This window comes from Solea senegalensis, linkage group LG11, assembly GCF_019176455.1.
Source record: "Solea senegalensis isolate Sse05_10M linkage group LG11, IFAPA_SoseM_1, whole genome shotgun sequence".
Classification (NCBI taxonomy): domain Eukaryota; kingdom Metazoa; phylum Chordata; class Actinopteri; order Pleuronectiformes; family Soleidae; genus Solea; species Solea senegalensis.
The window spans coordinates 23509755-23533766 of NC_058031.1; the positions used below are offsets into that span (position 1 = coordinate 23509755).

Genomic DNA, 24012 nt, shown 5'->3' on the forward strand with positions numbered 1-24012 from the left:
CTCGCGATTAATCGCATTTAATCGCACATTTTTATCTATTCTAAATGTCCCTTGAATGACAGAGGCACAGACGAAGTCCCGTGCTTTAATGTTTTGTTGCCGTAATGAGCTAATCCGGGCTAAAGGAGCTAGCGGTCTTCGGTGGTCTCCTTACTACAGTTCGGGGGTCTGCCAGCTTGGTTGGTAACACTGCATACATCATTACTTGGATGTGGGGAGTGTGTCGACAAATGATCCAGGCTGCGTTGGATACGGAGAAGCGCACAGTGCTCGCCATCCACTCAAAACGTAACGTAAACGTTTCCAGTGTAGCTAGATCCGGTGTGGTGTTGTAGTTTTTCTAACATTACTAGTTGTTGCAACAGCATGTGAAAAAAACGACAACGTTTGCTAGGCCAAAAAGAACGTTAATTTTGCGCTAAAAAAATTGACGCCGTTAAAATGGGTTTGCGTTAATTACGCGTTTAACTGACAGCACTAATATATATATATATATTTACATGAATCTATACATATATTTGTGTATAGATGTATAGATGTATGGATGTATGTATGTATATGTATGTATGTATGTATGTACGTATATATGTATGCATGTATATATTTGTATGTGTGTATATATATGTTTGTATATCTATGTATGTACAGTATATATATATATACTGTACATACATATATATACATATGAAAAAGAATTCAAAGGCAGTAAAGGTAAATGTGTCTCCTGCACAGATGCATAACTATAATTCAAAGCCTAACGTGATCATTTCATGTCTGCGTTCCATCATGTAAGGCACCTGCTGATGACACACTTGTACCTGTGGTGTGACGTGTTTCAGTCTGCTGCTGTAGTTGATGGAGGGAAGAAAGAAGAGATATTTGGGGGAGGTGGTGGGGGGGGCCCTTTGTGTGCGACGCCCAGTCAGGCAATGACATGGAAGAGAGGCAACCGGTTCGAAGTGATGGAGCGTTCAGCTGACGTGAAGCATATGTGTTTTTACATGTGTGAGGAAAAAAGAGACAATGGACACATTAAAATAGCACAAACTGCAACAGAGAAGTGTTTGCAGGCAGATTGGTGGGATGATGCCCTCCAACCTTTGGCCCACTCAGCTTCTTACACGGAGCAGAGGGAGCGGTTGCAGGCCTCGGTTCCTGTGTGGTTATATTTAGCCGTGAACAGATGCAGTGCACTGGGGTGGAACACACACTGCCTCTGCTCGCCTTAATGTGAGTGTGCGAGTCTTTGTCTGTGAGTCTTGTAAGAAACCGCTCCTCCCATCATGCACCGCTGACTCTGACTCAGCAGCGCGGCACTGAAGAACTGGGTCAGAACGCTGTATACTGAAAATGAAGACTGGGACAATATGTCACCATTTGATTGTACCGCGATGCGTGGGTGCTGGTTCGGTCCGTATCGCAATTCATGTTTATTGCCATTTTGTGAGCCTTCAAATGAACGTCCTTCAAATACTTACTAAGGAAAACTGGCAACTGCTACTCTGAACCACTTCTGTTCATCAAGCCAGTTGAAATGTAATTGATCTGGGGGAGTGAACTACTTGCAGATCCTCGATGAACAAAATAGTTGTCGATTAATTTAGTAATCGATGAACAATCGATTGATCGATTAATTGTTTCAGCTCTAATCCTATCCACACGGAAATGGAACATTAACAATCTTTTTCTTTGCTCCACACGGAACCCCCCGTAACGACTCGAAAAAGCTGTAGTACATATGCCAGGCCTGTACGCGGTGCTGTAACACTACACCACATACAGAGAAGAAGTTGCTGCACACATTACACTGGATATTATCAATATGCCAATATGATAAAAACTTGTTGTATTCACCTACGTGGACGTAGTGTGTGGACGTGCCCTTAAAATTGTCACAAAAAAACAACCATTTATCGCCATTTGACCTCCCCCCACCTCTACTTATACAGGACTTTTAGCCATTTCTCTCCTATGTTACTCCCCTAATTCTCTCACAGGGAAGTCACATGGGCCAAAATACTCTCCAGAAGCTTGATTACTCATTTCACTTTAATGATTTAAGGAAATGAAATAATACAACAATTACATTCATATTTGACAAAACAGTCAGTCCACACTCCATACTCCTTTGACCGCACTGACAGACGGTTGAGGGTTGGAACACCCTGAAAGCCCCAGTGGGTGTGGCTGGTTTTTAGTTGAGTAATTACAGAAGGAGGAGGAGGCTGAGGTCTGGTCCAAAGCTCTTTGGTGGACCTCACTCTGTGATTGTTGTTTTTTCCTCTCCACCCTTACAACACTGATTGCAGGGCCTGTATACAATGTATGTGTCTGTATGAGGGACCTCTCCACCACAGTAATGGCTGCCTAATAGCTGCAGCGGCTTTTTCACACCAACGGAGCCCAGAGGAGCCCCATCACTAGCTAAGAGCGGGAGTTGATTAGTTTTGTCTGTTCCATCCCTCCCCGCGTTCACCTCTCTCAGACAGCATCTCCGTATATTGCCAGATAATGCAGAGTTAAATGCTCTCATGTGTAACTGGAGAGTGCAGTGTTGACTGGCGGGATGTCCTGAGAGCCACAGGAAGCTGCTGGAACAATGGAATTTACTGTTTAAGAACCAGCATTTCCAGTTCCTACTCTGCGGTCATTATTTGGAATTGGTCAGTCAGAGGAAATACAATATTATTTGTCCTCAGGAGGAAATGCCTCCTCTTTGTGTTTGTGTCGAGCTCCCGGGTGTTATCAGCTTCACATGGTTCGCGAGCTGCAGCGGCTGCATTATAGGACATTTAAGGATTTAGTAGGTGACTCAGTGGAAATGTAACTGCAATGGAGAACCCATGTGTCTGTGTGTGTGTGTGTAATTGTACAGTAACTCCACAGCAGAGTGAAAGATGCAGACGGAGTGGTGCCTTCTTAATCTGTATGTGATAACAGAGAGAGAACAGTGGAATCCCAGAATGATCCCTGTTTTGTGGATGAAGTCTTTTTACAGCGGTGAGCATATGATGAGTTATATACTTATATATATATGTATATGTATATCTATATATATGTATATATATATATATATATATATATATATATATATATATATATATACATATATATATATATATATATATATATATATATATATATATATACATATAAAGTCCAGTGTGTAATTTTATTTTATTTATTTTTTGTCTTTGTGAAGAGAGCTAAAATTAAAACAGGGAAGAGAACAGATGAAGACCATGAAAACAAATAAAACCCCCAAGAATCAAAGTCCAAACTGAATAAATAATGGTTTTCCATCCAAAGAGGAGTCAGAGGACGCGAGACAAACACTGACAGCAATTATGTTATAGGTCAGTGTGTTTGCACAGTGTTTCATTATCTGTTTCTCCCAGAGAGCCACATTTTAAGGTTAGCATGTGGCGAAACACACGCACACAAGGAGATTTCACAAAAGCTTTGTATCTTTTTGACTTTTCATCCACTTTGGGAGCCCTAAAATACCATTTTTAGAAAACGGGTTTAGGGAGTTAAGGTTTAGTGCGGGGTTTTTTATGAGGATGTAGACATTGTTTTAAACAATTTCCTATTTAAGGAAAACTTCTTAAGCACAAGAAAGAAAAACGGCACTTTGGGAAAGTTGCGTTTTCATGTGGATTATACACTGCAACAAACAGGCCATTGGGTTTTTTTTTTAAGACAATAGTTGGAAAAGTACCACATATCCACCCACTAATTCTATCACAACCAAACAAGAACAGAAAATTAAAAGCAAATGAGGAGTCAGTGCACACAGAGAAACAAAAGAAATGACACCAAGACCAAAACAATGTCAAAACTACTCTGATTTCAACTCAAAAAGTCTTAACTTAGCAACTTTTTGATAAATTTACATTAACGTAAAGTTCTACACCATAATTATTCTTGATTTGAGTATTTAATTTAGATTTAAACTAAATACCTTTGGCCATTTTTCTTCAAATTTAGCCTTTTTTTTAATTAATTGTTTTTCATGCTACATGGTAAGTTATTACTGTAAATATATTGAAAAGCAACATCATGTACGGTAGCTTAAATCTTGGAGAATTGTGTGATTTACTCCAAATGAAAATCTTCATATTTAAGCAAACAATTCCACAAGAATTTGGCATATTAAGTTAATGGATTTAGACATTATGTACTATGTGCCTTAAAGATGCTTGCATGAAAACCTTTGGCATCTTTGTGGCTCCTCCAGTAAATCCTGGGAAAGCAAGAGAGCTACCGTGCTCTTCTTATCTTATAATGTATATTTTGGTTGCCTCAGTAATTCCTTTGCAACTACAGTGTAATAACTGTGTAACATTCCCTCAGAGAGCAGCTGTAATTACGTGATTTTATATAAACCTACATAAACTGGCACCTTTCCCTATGGCTGATGCCAATCTTTAGAAACCATGATGTAGTTTTATTTGTTTCTTTGTGTATTTGTTGGTTGCTTTTCCGATGATGTGTTTGGCTCATAAAAGAGACATAGCTTTATTAAAAAACTCACATCTATCCAGTCTCCACTGCAGCGAACCTATATATTTTATTCATATAGCGCATTTCATACACAGAGGCAACTCAATGTGCTTTACATGAAACAAACAATTAACAGTAAGAATTGGAGAAATAAAAATAAAAACAATTGAATAAAAACAATTTAAGTACAGAAAAATAGAAAAGGAGAGAGAAATGAAATATAAGATTGCAGCATATAATAATGATTTGCTTCAAAATCATTAAAAGGGCATACAGTGCAAATAAAGAGAAGTGTTTTTATCCTGATTTAAATATATAGATATTACTATATTTCAATCAGAAGACACTGTAGTTATTTGTTATTTGTTAAAATGCATGAATGAGATTTGAATTGTGGATCATATCGCAATCACAATATCTGTCAATAGGATTGTTGTCGTCGCCAGTTTCCAACATTTTTATATCTCACAAGAGATTAAAGAATCCTCTAATTCATATACTGCAATTCTACCACTGGGGGGCAGCAGAGCACAACGACTACACACATCTCATTTACTGGCTGGTGCTGGGTTGCCACGGTAACGGCATGAAGCAGTCTTATTGGCAGTGAGGCTGTGAGACACAGAGGGCAGTGTTGAGCCAGAGGGCGGGCGATGAATCCCAATCAGCAGCTGAACACACACACACACACACACTGACATGGACATTTCCTTTTCTCCTCAAACCTGTTACATTCTCTACAAGATGAATCCGACAGAGCAAATCAACACATTGATTGGATTAGTCTGATTGTATATTCATTTGATTGTAATCAAAGTCACAACTCCCGTCACGTCTTGTTTGGAAATGATAATAACGATAACCAGCTGGCGTGTTTATCTCCACAGGCATGACTGACGTGTGCCGAGGACAGCTGTTACATGGAACCATAGGCTGCAGCTGAAGTATCCTGCTCGTGCTTAAACAGTCACCACCATATGTCAGTCTGACATGTTTTCATGGCGGGGTTTTTTTGTCGATTCACGTCTAAATGCCACGTGAGATTAAACGATACAAACCTCAAACTTATACTTGCTTTGTGTGTTTTTACGGCTTATATTTTGTGCTCTCAGAATTTGAATCTGCGTTACTTACCATCTCCCTAGATGTGTGAGGGTGCACACCACCACCACCCTTTCCCCAACCCCAAAAGGAGACAGGGATGCATAACTAGATTTAAGGTTATGTAAGGCGGACTGTAGGCAGGGAGGAGATGTGTATAATCCGCTCTGATTTGGGTTAAACCCATCTCCCTCTCGCTCTATCTGTAAGAGGACAGGGGCCTTACGTCCTCACACATCTCCCCTCTGCCTCATCTGGGGATAAAAAAAAAAAGCACCAATGTCTGTCACGTAGTCTTTCATCATCAGTCACCTCCACAAACATCTCAGCTCCCAGGAAACGTCTACCTGTGCGGTAACATCCCCCGGTGTAAAAGACACTAAGTGTAGGGCAGCAAATGTCGTGATGGTCGTTTCAAGACAAAAACATCACCCAAGGTGCAGTACAGAATGAAGCCAGCGGGTGGTGGCAGTAATCAGTTGACACGATATTAAGATCTTAACCCTCTTACGACCGTCAAGATAATCAGGCTGCCTGGATTTATTCTGATTTTGAGGCGGTAGAATAGTAAAAATAAAGCTTAATGAGTGAGTTCTTCTGCTCCTTTTTCCCAAGATAACTTTCACTTTCAATATCTGGCAGATGTTGAACCGTTTAGGAATACGGTACTGAGAAGCTGACGTCACAAACATGTGATGACCTGGTGACTCTTGTCTGTGATTGGTTGTTCCGCGGAAGTCCTGAGGTTCTACCGTAATGACAAGTATATGGGCACAAAGCTCTATTTCTCTACTTTCCGGTACCCATCCATCCATCCGTCTTCTACCGCTTTAGAAGACGGATGGGTGGGGGTGCTGTGCCAATTTCAGCTGGCAGCGGGGTACAGCCTGGACATATTTAAATTTTCTGGATATCACAAACAGTCTGGGAGTTACGGTAATGAGAATTACGCAAGGATCGCTACCAATCCTGTCGCCGAGGATCGGTAACAGAAGGGTTAAACACGTCATTTGCCCTTGCTGTTAAAGGTTAATAAAGTAGTTTTTGTAATAAATTCCGTGTAAGATATGGTCAATTATTCAAAATAATTGTGTATCGCAATGTTTATTGTATCATGACACTTCACAACCTTGTCTTCTTATGTCTATTGATGGTTCATGTCTTCCAGTCTAGACAAAAATTGTACGGCTAACTGGATGTCAGCATGTGCAAAGGATCATGGGATATGGCCGTGAGTGTTCATTAACAAAGTCAATTCAATAATACAGCAGCAACAGCATCAGAGCGGAGAGCTATATTTTGTAAAAGCCGATGAGAGAACGTCCTCTGCCAGTCTTACTGTGCCGGAGTGTGACCTCCAGATAAATGATGGCCTCTTCAGCTTTCCGTACATTCCTACACTGTCTTCACTTATCAGACCCGCCGACTGTGTCCATTATTCATATACAGTCAATGGTTTCAGATGACATTAGGGGAGAGGCAGGGAACGTCCTGGACAGGTCGCCAGTCTGTCACACGGCTGACATACAAGTATGGTGATAAACCGTTCATGCACACGCGCCTGCTAATAATAGGCATGTGTATTATCGCTATTACTTTTCAACTGTAATAGTGATACCAATATTTATTGACACACTTATTGAATATTGAGGTGTGACATCAGCAGTTTACCTTTGAGTCTTGTTCCTCTGCTGCTTGAATGACATCGTCTAAAGCCACGGTTCAGTTTGGTACAGTGCAGTACGTATTTTTTATTCCATTCTTTGGTACCCCTCCCTGAGTAAAATGATACAGCCAGGGTGGAGACAGACCAGCTACACCTCTGACAGCACACCCCGCCTACCAAGTAAAGGTACTGTTCTAAGCCAAGGCTTTACCAATAGAACCGTACCGTGGCTTTAGTGATTATTTAGCTACTAGACTGGGTGACTGTGAAGGTCCTCAGTCACCCAGTCGTCTTCAGTTGTCAGCTGTAGGCAAGTGGACTTGGTTGCATTGAGTTTAAACATGTTAACCATCAACGTAAGAAAAACAACGCAAGAAAACAGCAAGAAAAACAACGGATAACTGCAAATTGATAGAATTTAAGGATACCAATTAACCTAACATAGTTAAGTATTAGTTTTTACTCATATTTCTGTACAGTGATGCATGTGAAACCGTGGGTTTCTCTCTGTAAAAGTATAGAGTTAAACGTTCTTGTAGACAGTATTATGTATCACGTAATAACATGATTCAAAGAGTCGTGGTATTATAAGTAAAGTAAAATAAGAATGAGTCCTTTCCATATGAGAAGATATACAGTACTGTCTTTAAGCAGACAAACACTGCATGTGCACATTAGGAAACAAACAATATGCAATAGGATTGCAACTGGGCTCTTATTGTACACAACCAAAGGATCTCCAGTCAATTGACTGTGTGATTAAACAAGTCACTGTTTATTGTTTAAAACAAAGTGCTGTGGTTGCATAGCAGAGACGATATATCGTGTTTTCTCGCCACATCTTGTTGTTTTTGTTCAATATTAAAAGTTATTTTTTTCCCCTTAAATGCTGCTGGTAAAAAAAAACACTTTCAAAAGGTACCAAAGAGGAAAATGCTATTTTTTTTATTATTAAAAAATAACCCGTTTTTTTTTTTTCCTTAACATTGAACCATGTATTTGCTGTCTGTTTGGATTAAGAATTACAGTTACAATTCTGTAGTCTTTTTTTTTCTCATTTGAGTTTCATCAACAGCATTCGTGATCAAACGTACAGTGAGAAACTCAGTAATCGCCTTATGAAGTGCACACACACACACACAGTGATTCTTAAATCCTCATAAATATTGAATATTTGTTGACTTTCTCATTGATGGAGCAGGGTGCCCGGGCGGCCCACCCTCTGCTTACAGTACAGACTCCCACAGGAGGGTGTTGTTCCTGACAGTGCTCCATGGGGATGGAAACACTAATGATCCAGTCCCATTTTTGTTTTGTGTTTTGTGTTTTTGGTTTGCTTTAAGGAAAAGATATTACAGTTATTAGTTATCCCAGGGTAGATTTCATGTAGAGCTGACGTAGATTACACAATGATAATAATAATATTATTTACACTTAGTGGCAGAGGTTGGCTTGGTTGTCTGCCTCAACCGGTTGGGTTGAGAGAGATAGTGGTGTTCTGGCTTTCCTTTTACAGTCTGACTGCTGCTCTCCTAGCAGGGATTGTATTGATGGTCGTCAGCACTGGCTGGTTGCTAGGTAACCATTACCTGACTGTGCTTTGCTTGCACTGAATTACACAGTGGGTTTTTCTATACATCTGTGTTTGGGTGTAGAAACGGAAAAAGACAGTGAAATAGACAATTACTGTGAGATTTCACCACACCATAGTCAGCCATAGCAAGAATATTAGATTATTGTTATTATTATTATTATTATTATAATAATAATAATCATTATTATTATTATTATAACAACAATAACAATACACATATGATGGGGGGAGATGGATATGAAACAGATGACCAAAGGGCCTCACCTTTGGTCCAAACGGCAGATGACAGATCATGTTTTGATTCCCAGACGCTCCACTGATGCTCCCAATTCATCCGCCCATTTATTCCCCATGATTCTTGTCTCTCAGTTGCACTTCCTGCCTCTGCTGTGTGGCAGAAATGTAACATCACTGTCAGGTCTCTGCAGTAAATATAGTATGAAGCTGAGGACAGTGGTCAGTGTGTTTCACTTAGCTTAGTATGAGAATGGGAACTCTGCAAATGAGATATTTTGTACATGGCTAGTTGGCAGATGTGTTTCCCCCAGATAAACCAGAATCCTGGCAACAATGAATTGAAATTTTATCGAAAATACTGCAATTTTCAAATCACAGGAGGCGCAAAGACTCAAAGTATAATTTTAGATCTCTTGATCTTTTTTTCGAATGAAAATAAGAAAAATTGGTGTAAAAAGTACCATTCCCTCTGATATCGTGAATCATATCGCAATCACAATTCCTGTCAAAATAATCGCAACTAGATATTTATTGAAAATCATTCCAGAGGCCCAGAGTCTGCACGATATTTCTATTCAAAATCATGTAAGTGGTCTGTGTCTTCACTATAATGTCACTGGTTTGGTACAATATTGCAGAGGCAAAAATGCTCTTTCTGCTTGACCCACCTTTAGAGTGACCCCCCAATAATTCACAGCAGCACATTGACCCTGTCACCCTGAAGCAGAGAGCCAGGAGAAACTCCTCTGCTGCTGCTCAGAGGCGCTGACAGGAGGCCATGGTACCTCCCCTAAGAGGTGGCTGCCAGCTCCCCCAGACATGGATGATATATTTGGAGATCATTAAATGGTCCTAAATGAGACCCTGGCGTGAGAGCGAGCTCTGACCATCTGGCCCTATTGTGAGTGCCTGGGCTCTGTTCACACTGAGCCAGCAGCATCGCGACATCCGATTGGCTGGATGCTTAGGAAGCTTGAAGATTCTACCCAATTAGAGTCTCTTTTAATGAGTTATCCAAACCTGCCTCAAACTCTACAGTCGACATCTTTTTTTAATCATTTCTTTGCACGTTTGAAATAAATTCAGTAGATTGTGGTTTACTTCCTCTCTAGTTTGTGATTGAGTCAGATGGCGCTGAATTTTTAGCGACGCTCGCAGCGTGGCTCCAGGGATGTCAGTGCCACACGGCCAGTCTGTCGCGTGGCACTGTGGCAAATTTAGAAATTCAAATTTGTACATATATGGAGTTAATGTTGTCCAAAACAGAACTTCTCTGGCACGTGTTTCCTAAAACTTTTCATATGGAGACCCACTTTGACTAGAGCTAATTTGTGCATACCATAATGTTTTATTTATAATATTATTGTGATAGATGGATTATTTTTGTCAGAGGTCATAAAAGATCATAGATCCTAAATCAAGAGTTAGTTCATTGATATGTAAAATTCACAACGATGAGTAAATATGTAAAATTCATAAACATGAGGGTAAAAAGACCTGTTAAAAACGTGTGGGAATTGTTTCAAATGTTTGTCCTTTAAAAGAGGTGTCAAAGGGGTTTTAAAATGTTTAACATGGTTAATACTGTGTGAGATCACTTTGATATGGCTTTCAAAGATGTCAGATCTGTTAGTTTAGCCTCAGGATAAATGATCTGTAATTGATTACTTATGCCTGCTAAAGCCGGAAGGGGGAGCACTCCGCACGATACCTCATTCTCGGTGAAGCTGCCGAAGAAGAAGCGTCGTCTGAGTGGTCTTATGTATATATATCTCTTTTCCAGGTATGACAATGAATGTTTATGTGTTTAAGCACTAGAAAATAACTTTGTTTTGAATTCTAGTTGTGTTTTGAATGTTTTGGAAGCTGTACATTCATGTTTATGTTTTAGTTCAATTTGCCAGTCTAAAGTGACATCTAGTGGCCAAAGATGAGAGGTTCACGTGATGCGTGCATGTTTACTAACACTAACTGCTGATGCACATATAGCTTAAGAGTTTCAGATGGGCATGTGTGTGTGTGTGTGTTAAGAATTGATGTGTTTTGTGTTGATTGTTTTGGAAGCTCGTTATTGAGATAGACTAAAGAGATAAATTACTGTTTAGATAATGTTTTGTTTTTTATTTAAGGAACTGTTTTTGTGAATGTCCACCTGTCGTCTGGAAGGATAATTGCTGTATTGTTGTAATATTCATATTTAAGTATTTTTTGTACTTCATTCATAAAAAATACAACTGATTCTCAGCGAAGCTGCCGGAGAAGAAGCAGCGTCTGAGTGGTCATATGTATACATCCCTTTTCCAGGCTGTAACATATGTAACACATGAAGCCTTGTGTGACTTTTATCAGCTAAGAGCCAAGCTCCACTCACAGCTGCTGTCACATCAAGGCAGTTAAATAACACTCCCTCCCTCCCTCCCTCCAACATTTCTTGCTACAGCCATTTGTTTGGACATGAACTCCTGGTCATTTCTGGAGATTTCCCAGATCACGTTCTCCCAATGAGGTTTTTCCATTACATTTGACAAACTCAGTGGGACATTATCTGGATGGGAGGTGTTCAGCAGGAGAATCTCCATGTGAGTGGGTGAGGCTGGTCACTCATCCAGTTCCTCACAGCATATTAACCCAGAGTTTCTCCCGCTACGTTCTACAACATTAACCTGAGATTATAGTCGAGAGCTGGCAGAAGAATGTACTGCCCCTCAGCTCAATCTTCAAGAAATCTCTGCAGTTAAGTGCACGTCTAAAGGCAGCTCATGGTGGGGAAAATGACAGTAACATAGTTAGAACAATGCCAGTATGCTTGATTGTCTTACTAGATGTCTGATGTCTTCTTTAAGGTCCTGTGTCCAGAGTTGGTGACATTTAATTGTGTGACTGCAGATATTAACAAATGGAAGACTCCTGTGCTCACTCCTTCCTCTCCCTTGCACACCCATGTCCTACGTTGGCTCTTTGGTATCGCAGAAACGATGTTGTTCTTCGTTCGCTTTGTAAACTTCCACATCACAAAGCACAACCTACCCTCTGGCTGGACTGTCTATGGAAATATTGTTGCCCTTCCTGTGACCTTACTTTTGGTCAACATGGACTTAAGCCGCAAAGACACGAGCAATGTGTTCCCTGTCGACGTTGGTTTACATCAGCTCTCTCTGTCTCTTCTGCTCTTTCCAGGTCAAAAGCTCAACAAGGACCTGAAGCACTACCTGAGCCTGAGGTTTCAAAAGTCTTCACCTGACCATGAGCTGCAGAAGACCATCCGAGCCAACCTGTATCGCCATGCTGTGCCTTGTGAGTACAGGCCAACTGATTTATGTGTTATATGTATGTTTAAGTGCCACACGGTTGGCATAGTGGTTAGCACAAAGAAGTGTATTTCCATACTTCTCCAATGGCCTAATGACTGGCCAATGGCAGCAGCAGCAGCAGCAGCAAGCATCGGTTTCAACAATGTGTGCTTGCAGCCATACTGACATTTCTGAGGGTCACTGAATGCACCTCACAGCCACGCGTCTAAACTCAACGCTGTGGATCAGCACTTATCATATACGTCTGGTGCAGATACTTCTAATTAGCTGAAAAGGTTTAACACCAACAATTTTATGTGGCACTAATTAATATCAAGGGAAAGTGAGTTATTTCTAGTTAATTTTTGTGATTCCTAGATTCTTCTTGCGTCTTAAATATGCCTTTTATTATGAACTTTAGATTGTGACGTATTATTTTGGGAATAAAGAAGAAATGTTGTCACGAATATTGTGTAGATAATATTAGCCACCCTGCTCTGATTGGGTGCTTGGTCATTGCGATAATTCGTCAATTAAATTGCTGAAAATCTGGTAAAAGTGCTGTATTTGCCCTCCACGTCCTTATCTTCACCACCATGACCCGCTTCCATTTGGCCTTTTTTTTTCTTTCCCCCCTCCTTTGTTTCATCTCTTATGACTCTGGTCCTTCCCTTTCACTCACTCATAAATTATTCTGTTCCACTTCATTATCCTTTCGTTATTTATTATCCCGACAAATAAGGAGAAACAAACAAGCACGCATGTTTAACAAGCACTCGCTCTCCAGTGCCTGTTGTGTTTACTGCCCATTAAAGCCGCTCGTGTCTTGACCGCGCCGCAGCGCTGTTTCTGCAGCTGTCTCACACGGCTGTGAAATATCCAAAAAAGCGTGGCTCGGGCCAAACGCTGCGCGCCACGTCAGACTCAACAGCTGGACGCGTTACGTCACAAACCGCTCCGTGATCTGTGGCTGGATGACACAGTACGGCTCTAAACTCAGTTCATTTCACTACTGTACACTCGTGTTCATGTTTTCCATTTGAATAGAAAAGAAGCCACTTTGCTGGAGTCCTCAAGGAGTTGTTTGAATGCATACAAATGCATAAAAATGATTCAATCAGCCATCGTAGAGCTCACGTCATCATTCGTTTGTGTGTTTTTTTGTGCTGTGACTTTTAGGAAACATGTATATTTGGGGTGAAGCACACCTACAAAAATGGCGGCACTTTTGATTTTCACTCTTTCTCCTTTTTCTTAAATAATCACATCATTTGGGGCTTGAACAACCCAGAATGCCAAAATTCAGAAATCTGATTTTTTTTTTGTATCATTTGTTTTCTAAATTTCAACTTTTTCCTAACAGCTTTCATTTGCCTTTGAGCAGGGAGTGTAAGGGCCGAGTCATGGCAGCTTGCAGCTTTCACTTTGAATATATTTTCTTTTCCCCTCTTGTTCTTTGCTCTCTCTCTCTCTCTCTGTCTCTCTCTCTCTCTCTCTCTCTCTGCCGTAGTCCCTGGCTGTCTGTGCTCCTCTTGTGCGCAGCCATGTGACCCGTAAATCCGCCTCACTGAGCCTCCCCCGGTGCCCTGCCCGGGATTATGATGTTCTGATATATTGAAAATAGATTCCTGCCTCTGCCTGATTATGTGACGAACATGGCAGGCTCTCGCAGAGATCACAGGATGATAAGGGAGCGCTCCGTGTGCAGCGGATTGACTGTGATGACATTAAAGTTGAACAAAGTAGAAATGCTAAATATGTTTTTCCCAGTGATGGTATTACAGAGGGGAAGTTACAATAAGATAAGATAAGATAAGATAGTCCTTTATTTGTCCCACAGTGAGGAAATTTGCATTGTTACAGCAACAAGAAAGTAAAGATAAAGATAATAAGTAATAAACATGCATTACCAAAAAAGAAAATTACAATATACTAAGATATTAACACTTAGGCTATGATTAAAGGGGTTACCACTTTTTCTTACTATTCATTTTAGTAGTAATAGTAACGGGGTTGTTGGGGCCATGCATGAGAAATTAGAATCCAATCCAAACACACTTAAAACAACACAGTTGACCAGAAGTGCTGTACTGTAATAAAGCAAAACAAGAGATGGTTTATAATGGCCCTTTTCCAATGTGGTCCCGGCTCGCCTTGCCTCGGCATGGCACGGTTTTCCAAAAAAAACAAAAAAAGTACCTACTCAATGTGGGCGGAGTCATCACTGCACGGCTGCATGAAACTGTGGTGACTTTGGTGACTAGTCACTAGGGCTGTAATCAACCAAAGAAATTCTTGGTCGACTGAAGCCCTGAAATTTGAAGCTCAACATCAGTTGAGTGTTTCCTAACTATTCAAAGTGAGGGCTTAAAATGTAGAATAGACCACTTGAAACACTGGAGCAAGTCAATGCTAAAGTGGAGCATAAAGGCCTTGGTATCTTGGGTCCAAATCTCATCGTGCACATGACGCGGTTTGCATTATCAACACGAAAAGCACATAGATTTTGGAACTGCGTGCAAAGAGCGTGTTGGGTGCACGTGGACAGCACAACAGGGCCTTAAGTCATTGATTTTGAATAAATATGAAAATGATATGTTCCTCAAAAGATGGAAATATCACAAAAAAGTAATGTAAGTGGCAAGAGATTCAATAAATGAGGGATGATATCAAGAAATCATGGTGAAAATGGTGGACAAGAGGAGGAAACCATAACATTCCTCAACTTATTGGCAGTAAATATTACAGTAACAGCAGATGGAGGCAACACAGTGACTGGCTCTCTTTATTAATGTCATCAGTGTCACACATATACAGTAAATGCTCATTTTCTTTTAAGAAACAAAACTTTTGTGAAGCATTTTCAAGGAAACCTAGTCATAGATGTTGTGTGATGCTTGTTTTGTAGGACACAGAAGACTAACACATACTGTACATCAGGGATTGAATACACAGCTAATGCACTTAGAACAATTCTATGTTTAGTTCCTGACAAAAATAAAACATTCAGCATCAGCAAATTCACCCTGAGGCTTAAAGGTCCATTGTGTTTGTTTGTAGAAATGTACAATAACTCTAAACTGTAGTGTGTTTTTCAGTGTAGTGGTGTTTAGATCGTGTCATTCCTGCACTTCACACAGGAGGGTTTTATGTCAAGACAGACAGACGGAGGCAAGATGATGGAAAACAGGTTGGAGTTTGACTGAAACCACAAAGAAGCATCAGTTTTAGAAGTGAATTCTACTACTTACAAAACCTGGTTGCATAGCAGTTTGAACTTGTACCTTGTGTGCGGGGTCGTCATAGCACGGCTGCACGAAACCGCCGTGACATAAACACACCACAAACTAGTGACGAGCAAATCAGTTCCTTTCAGTGTACAGAATCATTAGAATCAGTTCATGAAAAAGATTAGTTCAGTACTTCCTAAAGTTCCCTAAATTTGCTTAGAATAGTGTCACCATTAGATGTCACATGTATCAGTGTTTTAAAGAAGCATATACTTTGTTACTGTACTTAAACATAACATTCACGTGTCTGTACTTTACTTTGTTATTTCTATTTCTATCAACTTTTACTTTAACTCTGCTATATTTCCTACATTAATTGTGTACATTTCCCTTAACTCTCTTCGTGAGGCTACTCGTTACTATCAAATAAAATCAGAAGGAGGAGAGTTGGTAAATGGTCTGTAAACTTTTAATGACCTCTCAAAGCTGCTTTGCCATTCACTCACACATTCATTCATGCTCTGCATGCACACGTCTTTCATACACGTTCAAACGTGGACTTGAGTGTAGAGGAGCAAAGCCGGGAATTGAACATGCAACCTTCCAGTTGAGCAACAACTTGCTCTACCACTGAGCTACCGTTCCTCAATTCTAACTCCTTACTTTTTTCTCTTTTTTAAAAAAAATACTTTTACTTCTAAAACTTAAGTACATTACATACAGTAAATGTCATTTACTTTAAGACTTTTACTCAAGTAATGTTATAAAAGGTGACTTCTATCATCATTTTCTGGTAAGATAGTTGTACTTTTACTCAACTATTACTTTTAGCTACTAAAATACTGCTAATTTACTTACATACTTGGCCTTTAATGGTATCTTTTTAAAGAGATTGTGCAAAATGTAAATGTAGGCTGTGTTGTAATGACTTTTTTGTGAGTCCATGTGGGTTTCAAGACAAAGCAGAAATGTTTATACTAGCCACCCCTCCTCTCTCTCTCTCTCTCTGTTTCTTTCTTCCTGTCCGTGTGTTGGTGACCTACTATCACTGCCACCTCCTGTTTATTGTCTCGCTCCCTCTCACACACACACACATGCAAATATTGTCTTGGCATGACAAGGCGGAATGACAAAGGCAGTCAAATAAAAGCCACACTTCTCAGCCCTCTGTTTCCTTTGTCTGTGCGTCTCCTCCCCCTCTCCTGAGCACATGTGCTGCTCTCTACCCTGTGTTTGACTCGAACAGGTGTCCTTCCCTCCACCACTGGCCGAGGTGGGTGCATTTTTTTTTCTGTCTGTGTGTCTCTCTCTTTTGGGCCATGTGTGTGAATGTGTGTTTATTGGGAGAGCACCCCCCCTTCCTCCTCCTCCTCCTGGCCACCCACCCTCCTCCTCTCTCTCTCTCTCTCTCTCCCTCTCCCTCGTAGGCCCTGCTGCCACAGATGGTCATTGTTATCATGCACGGCAAATGTCACAATTGATAGAGAAGTCGCTCTCTCGCGGGATTCGTTTTCCCCTCTCACGTCTACAGCTGCCGCGCGGTGGATGAAGGGTTATCTCTGTGTTATCCCAGCGTTTGAGCCACAGAACAGAACCCACCAATCCTCCCCCCTCCCCTCACCTGATCTCCCCCTCCCTCACTCCCTCCCTCCTTCTCTCTCTGTTTCTCTATCATTCTCTCTTCACTTTAAATCCTCCACCGAGTGTCAGTGTCCCTGTGGCTCGGCGGCGGCTGCTGCCTTCCTGTCTCTCACTGTCACACTCTAGCTGCTCCCACTGTCTCCCTGCCTCTGCTGCTCTCAGCCTCCATCTCTTCCTCTCTCTCTCGCTCACACACACACACACACCCCCTCCCCTCCCCTCCTCGCTGTCCTTCACTCCCTTGCTTCCTTGTTTTCCACTCCACTGCCGATCTCGGGGAAAATCATTGTTGGAGACAAATTTCTCTGTTTGCTGCTCACACAAAGACAGGGATTACGGCTTGATTTGCTGGCTCCGCGCTCGCTCTGCATCCAGGCAAGTGGCAGCTCCTTATTTTCTCCTCCTTCCCCCCTCTGTCAACGCCATCCACCATCCAAACCTTGTGATGTATGCATGGCAGAGAGGGTATGTGTGTGTGTGTGTGTATGGTTGATGCTGTGTATATAGGCTAAGGGAATCAGGGATGGTGGGGGTAGGGGTGGGAATTATGTGAAGGAAATAGAGGGGCAGGCACACTCAGGAGCAGGCACGTCCAACCCAGAGGGACAGATGGCCAGTAGCCGTGGTGCTTTTTCCCCTCTTTGGTTTTCTAATTCACCCTGCAGGCTTTGTGTAAGGCCCGCTCGTACACAGAGCTTCTTTTCAAGAAGCAAGAGATGGCTGCTCTCCTCAGCTCGAAGGGGTGTTGGGGGAGGAGAGAGGTGGGGGGGGGGGGGGGGTTATCTGTGTGTGAAGAGGACAGAGGAAAGGTGGAGGAAGATGATGATGAGGAGGGAGGAGAGAGGGGTTGCTGTGGAGGCAGAGAAGGTTTTTATGGGGAGGTTAGGATAGTGGAGGGCGGTGTGGAGATCATTGTGGGGGTGGTTTGTGGGGTGGGGGGGTCACAAGCCTCGAATGCATGGAGGTCAGGTCCAGATGCTGCTCAAACAAAAGGGCTCCCCGGTGGGGGGGTGGCAGGGGGAAGCATGGCACTCGCCATTGTGTGTGTGTGTGTGTGTGTGTGTCGCTGCATTGCAGGGTGCTGCTGGGGAGCCTCATGCTAATGATGGCCATTCATTCTCGTAACGGATGAGTGGGCCCCCAGCTTCTGTGTGCCTGCCTGCCTTTCACATATGCAAGGTTCATATTTTGTTAATGTGACCAGATATCTACTGTGTTAACACACGAGCCGTGTCCCTGGAAACGGCAGAGGGATGGAGAGGCGACGGGAGGAAGCAGGGCAAATATGTGTTGTTGAATAGTAATGGTGCGTAAAGACAGGTGCAGTGTGTTGTGTTACATGTATGTGGTGTCGTACTAATGGCCATATTTAGCACATTTTGTAGATAAACAAACGGTAACATCATCTGCTCTCATTAAAATGCAGCACAGTCCGCGTACAGGCTCTGAAAGAGGAGCACATCTTCCTTCCTGCTTCATCGTCACTGTGACTGGCACTGTGGGTGGACTCTGGCACTGGAGGCTCTGTGGTCTCTGACGTTGTCTTTGTTATTGACAATCTCCTCCAGGCCCCTGCCAAAGGCGTCTTACGGTACATGATTCGGAATAAACCGTTGCATCAACACAACCTCTGTGTCTGCACCTGCACTTCAGAACAGACTGTACAAGCCTATGTATTGCATTAACCTCAATTTTCTATTTTCAAAATCTATGTCTGTGATATCCTAAGAACATAATCGCCATTATATCAAATCATTACGCCATGTCTCCATTATGGTATGGTTCGCTAAAGCCCTGGGTCAAGCCCTGGAAGTCGTACCTGTGCAACGACAACAAATGACGACATAGAGCGCGACATAGCAGACAACAACGGAGGTCGTCCGGCTGCTCTTTGTTTCCCGCTCAATTTGTCTCAACAAGACGTCAAGCATTGTAAAAAAAAAAAGAGAGACTGCAGGTGTTGAAGAAACACCGGTCGCCCAATGAGCTGAATGTTGTGGGTGGAGCCAGTCTAGCCCCACCCAGACCGTACCATACCATTTTACTCTTGTCACACGTTTGTCTGCTTATTTTGGTACTATAAAAACACAAACACATATGAACTGTACCAAGACCAAAACTGAGTTTTGTCAACCACTCACTCTCCTCCACCAATTCCCATAAAGAAAATCAGTGTTCAGTGGAACTGCTGGTCTACTGCTGCCACATTTGGTACATTTTTGTTACTCCTTTAAACCCAAACGGAGGATTTCACAAGATAACATATTTGAATTTAAGGATGGAGGCAGTAGTGGATTAACAACTCCTGTGAAACATTATGTAAAATCTCTTACTTTGTCGATGGAGTTTGGTGCGGGAAATTGTCTAATTACAAGAGAAAGCAGCAAACACAATCTTAGTAAGTCACAGATTTAAGTAGGTGTGGACTTTACTCAACCTTTGTTAAGTTGTTTAAATGTGTGGTGCCATTAGCGGTCAAAACCTCATGCAACCACAGTTGTACGTGAACTATCCCTTTAATAAATCCCGACGAGCAGCCACTGGGGTGTAAAAGTGAAGCTCATGATAGCATCCTTGTTCAAACGACTTATTTATGTGTCATGCTCAAGCTTGTGTAAGACTGGCCTTTGATCATGTGACGTAATGTTGTGAAGACTGTTGGCAAGAGAGAGATTCTCATGTCAATTTAAAGTCATCAGCTGCTGATTAATGACCCACGCTCATGTCCCAAGACTGCGTAACCGCCTTATGTAGTTCAGCTTATGAGTGTGACAGCAGCCATGTTTCACCGTACGAAACAGAGCATCACTGTGAGTTTTGTTCAGGTTGTCCGTCATATTTCAGACATTTTTGCTGTTGTTTGTGTGTCTGTTTTTGTCGTCGTCATTGGAGTACGACGCTGATGATAACCCTGTCTTTGAGGTCAGGGGAATGAACTGCGCTAATTCACTGGCTGAACAAAGATTCTCTGTTATGATAATGGAGTCTCTTGAAGGCTGATCTGTGTGTGAGTGTCTTGTGATTACTTGGACTTGGCTCTGCTAGCATACATATTCTGGAGTGTGTGTGTTGGCCTAGATGCCTCCGAGCAGTGAGCGTGATGCTCCAGCTTCAAGGAAAGCTGAAGCATCTCAAACTTTGCTTTCAGTGACTAGATACTCACAATCTTCTTATTTTATACTTGATTTAGTGTTTATTCCCATTTTTGAATGGCACAGTGGAATGTTCAGTGTTCTACTTTACAGATGTAGAGCTTTAATGCAGTCAGGGAAGTTGTTCTTTTCAGGATAGATGAGTATTTCGTCAATATTTTGACATTTATCCCTAAATGCATCTCCATACTTTGTGTCTTTCTTATCTACATATCTACAAAGACACATGATCACAACTTGATTCATACTATAAGGAATTTCCATGACAGTCCAATCTCATTCCATGTATGGCGTGTGCAGTTCCACCAAACACATTCTTAAGATATTGTAGACTTTGAAAGAAGATTTTTTTTTAAAGAGAGCAACTTTTTGCCCATTTTCATATCTGTGACAATGGGCAAAGTCCTTAAGTCCACTAAGTCATGATACCATGTTTTTAGAATTGACCAAAACTTAACTTTTCTGCAAGGACATGCATTTCCACTGACAAACAGAACTTTTTGTGAGTTCAACGAGGGCTCTTGGCTCAGATCTGACCATGTGAACTCACACAGAAAGCTGCAGTCCTCTTCCCGCAGGGCAGCTCCTGGGTTTTGTGGTCAGGTTGCCTGGGCAACAGTTCATGCCCATACAGGTCCAGGCCTGCTCTGCCAGGTACAAGCTCTCCTTTGGTCTGCAAAGGGAGACCTTAATCTCCCAAGGTCCTAATGATCTGGTCCAGCCAGCACATAGAAAACTGTCCACCCTGTAGCCAATTCAGCACTAATTCAACAACAAAACACTACACACCAATGTGTCCAACTTTATTATTTATACCTTATTTTACCTTTTCATATTGTACAATATTATAGCTCCCAAACAAATACCTGCTTCCCTTCTTGTCCTGCTGCCCCATGGTACCCATAATTAACCCTTGAAGAGGTTTTCTCAGTCAGGAGACCTGCATATGAAGCTCAGTGTTTATCAGGAAGCACCATGTGTTAGGAAATGTCGAGAGTCTATATTTATGGCTAAGATAGTAGGAGAAGGGAAAGGGAAGAAAAGAGAAGGAGAGAGTGAGGGATAGAGGGTGGGAGGTATAGGCAGTGGGCGGGAGTATATGCGGGGGCTGTGGGGCTGCAGCCATTGGTCTCAGACAGGAACCGGAGAGTGAATAGCTCACATTGGCTTAGCCTCTAAGCTGGGCTGGACCTCTAATTTGCTCTGCCTGTGGAGCTTTGAAGAAAAACGGCAGCTGCGTATGAGCCGCCTGCCTGAGCGAGCTCACAAGCTGGGAGGTGTAGCAGTCACTCACTCGCTCACAGACAACTGGATGATCCATGGATGGTTTGGATGGAATAGGGAGAGCAGGATTCAGTCTGCCCGGACTCATCCCTGTGACTATTTCTGTGGAATAAAGCACAGCGAGGAAAGCGGCGGCCGTGGCAGCGGTGTCATTGTAGAGGTACGTCTGTGACATTTGCAGTGTCTCCTGGGAGTGATCATCAGATTGCGATATTAGATGTGGAGAGATGTGGGATTGGGAACATACGGCGGATTGAGATACAAAGGCAGGTGCATTTGTGTGTGTGTGTGTGTAAGTCAGCGTTTGTGCAGATCTGCCGTGGGATATTGATGAGCTGGGATGTGTTGTACCATGTGTGATGATGATGATGATGACGATAGAGCCGTGTTTGTGTGCACACATATGTGTGTTTGCCTGTCTGAGATGATGTTTGGTTTGGGGCTGAATTCAAACACTAATGTGTTGACACACGCTCCTGCTGTTGGAGGACATTACAGTATTATTACCGCCACTGGCTAATGCAGCCACAGCTTCTCTCTCATCTTTGATTTTTAACCTCTTTAAATCACCCTTCCTCTTTTCTCAAAAGCTACATTCTTAAAAATGAATACCTTATCTTCACCTGGCTTTCTTCAGTAAGCGGTGAGCTTCCTCGTTGGTGAAAGAGAAGCAAAACCCTGCATTCTTTTGTGTAATTTTACAAGATTTCCAGCTGCAGACGCTTCAGATTGTTTGTGCTTGCCCACTATTCATGTTCAGGCCCCCCTCCCCGTCATCATTCTTCTCCCCCATATATTGAAAGGGGAGAGATGGGGAGGGAGCATGGGGAACAGCAGGAGAATAGTGGCTGGGACTCAGCTGTGAGGAGTGTTGTGGCGCGAGCTGAAAGAATGGCCTGTTGTGTTGGGCAGCAGCAGTATTGTGTGTCAGGTCTCTCTCTCTCTTTCTGTGTGTGTGTGTGTGTTTCTCTATGTTCTTTAAAGGGAAGCTCCATCATCCAAACAATCACATCAAGAAAATAGTCTTGTGGTGTTAAAAGTCACGCTCTTTCTTGAAAGGGTTGAAATGTTGGTTGATAATGCCACGGGTGATATCTGTATAAAGACGATTTAGTACAAGTTCACAGTAGACGGTAGCCTGGTTAACACCAGACTGGAAAAGGTGTAGTCACCTCCCACATGCATGGCATGGGGCGTGGCCAAACGGACACGGTACGCAAATTGGATAGACCTGCAACCAATCAGACCAATGATCCGGATGACGTATGCAGAGCGAGGGAAAATGTGCTTGTTGTAGTTTTCTAGGAGCGATGGCTAGCTAGTAATGGCGTCTCATGACCTCTGCTTTGGGAGAAGCTCAGCTCTGTGGAGCAAGTTGCTGAGAATGGAAGCAACAGCCCAAACTGAAACACAGCTGCTCGTCGGTGGTCGCCAGATCGGAGCGATACAAAAGCTGCTAGATGTCGCGTTAAGCCTCTGTGGTCAGACATGTCCACAGAGTGACTTTAAACCACTGGCAGATTCAGCTGGGTTCACCCAGGCTACGTAAACGAGATTTGACAGCTTTGTGCCTTATGTGAGCAGAAATAGATGAATAGATGTGAGATGAGTCATTAACATGGAAAATATAGAATAACCAGATCAGATTATTGACCAGACAACAGTTTTCTAAAGAGGATTTAAGCAGAACATGACAATCATGAGTTTCTTCTGTGCCAATTGAGTTCCTCATAAAATAAGCCAAATGTCTTAAATGTTTAACGTCATCTAAACATAAAATAAGACACAAAAAGACTTTGGATTGTTGAATCAGAATTTCTTGGATATAATAATTAGAATATGTTTACTTGGGCTGAGCAATGCATCGCTTTCAAATCAAAGTCACAACCGGCAAATTACAAAAGACACTTGAACCTTGCATTAGAATATACAGTAGTCATAGTTTCATTTATCGTGTCATGCTGTAATGCTCCATCACAACTAACACTTCAAACATCAAATATCTGTCAGATGAATTGTAATTAGATGTTTATCAGAGTATAATGTATTCTGGACACAGACAGTAGTAGCAGTTAGTAGTTAGTTTGAATATGTGTGTGGGGAGGAGACATTTAAGTTCATTTGTCGAAGCTTCTTTCACCCCCTGGGTAGTTAAGTGAACCCACAACAGCACGGCGTGCTCTTAGCAGCACCTCAGCCTCTGATTGGATGAGGATCGCTATTTGCTTAATCATTAATCTGAGGGCCTCCACTACATCGCTTCTGCCGTTCCTCTTCATAAATCATTATAGGCCAGCAATCCTCTTAATGG

At 42.1% G+C, this 24012-nt stretch overlaps 1 protein-coding gene and 1 long non-coding RNA gene across 15 annotated transcripts in view; both read left to right on the plus strand.

Moving 5' to 3' along the window:
* LOC122777537 (membrane-associated guanylate kinase, WW and PDZ domain-containing protein 1-like) overlaps positions 1-24012 on the plus strand; it is a 115329-nt gene that overhangs the window by 18586 nt on the left and 72731 nt on the right. For 11 of the 13 annotated variants that reach the window (XM_044038839.1, XM_044038836.1, XM_044038838.1 and 8 more), the window contains exon 2: positions 12282-12398. In XM_044038839.1, coding sequence (XP_043894774.1) covers positions 12282-12398 — 117 coding nt within the window. Of the gene's footprint in view, positions 1-12281; positions 12399-17443; positions 17641-21553; positions 21862-24012 lie in introns of those variants that run through there. The other 2 variants (XM_044038850.1, XM_044038849.1) reach the window with 2 other exon arrangements.
* Positions 2739-5570, plus strand: LOC122777538. 2 transcript variants are annotated; one of them, XR_006361332.1, is made up of 3 exons: positions 2741-2803; positions 2887-3000; positions 5394-5570. It is a non-coding gene; the product is annotated as an uncharacterized LOC122777538 (long non-coding RNA). The 2 variants fall into 2 exon arrangements; XR_006361331.1 differs by having other exon boundaries at positions 2739-3000.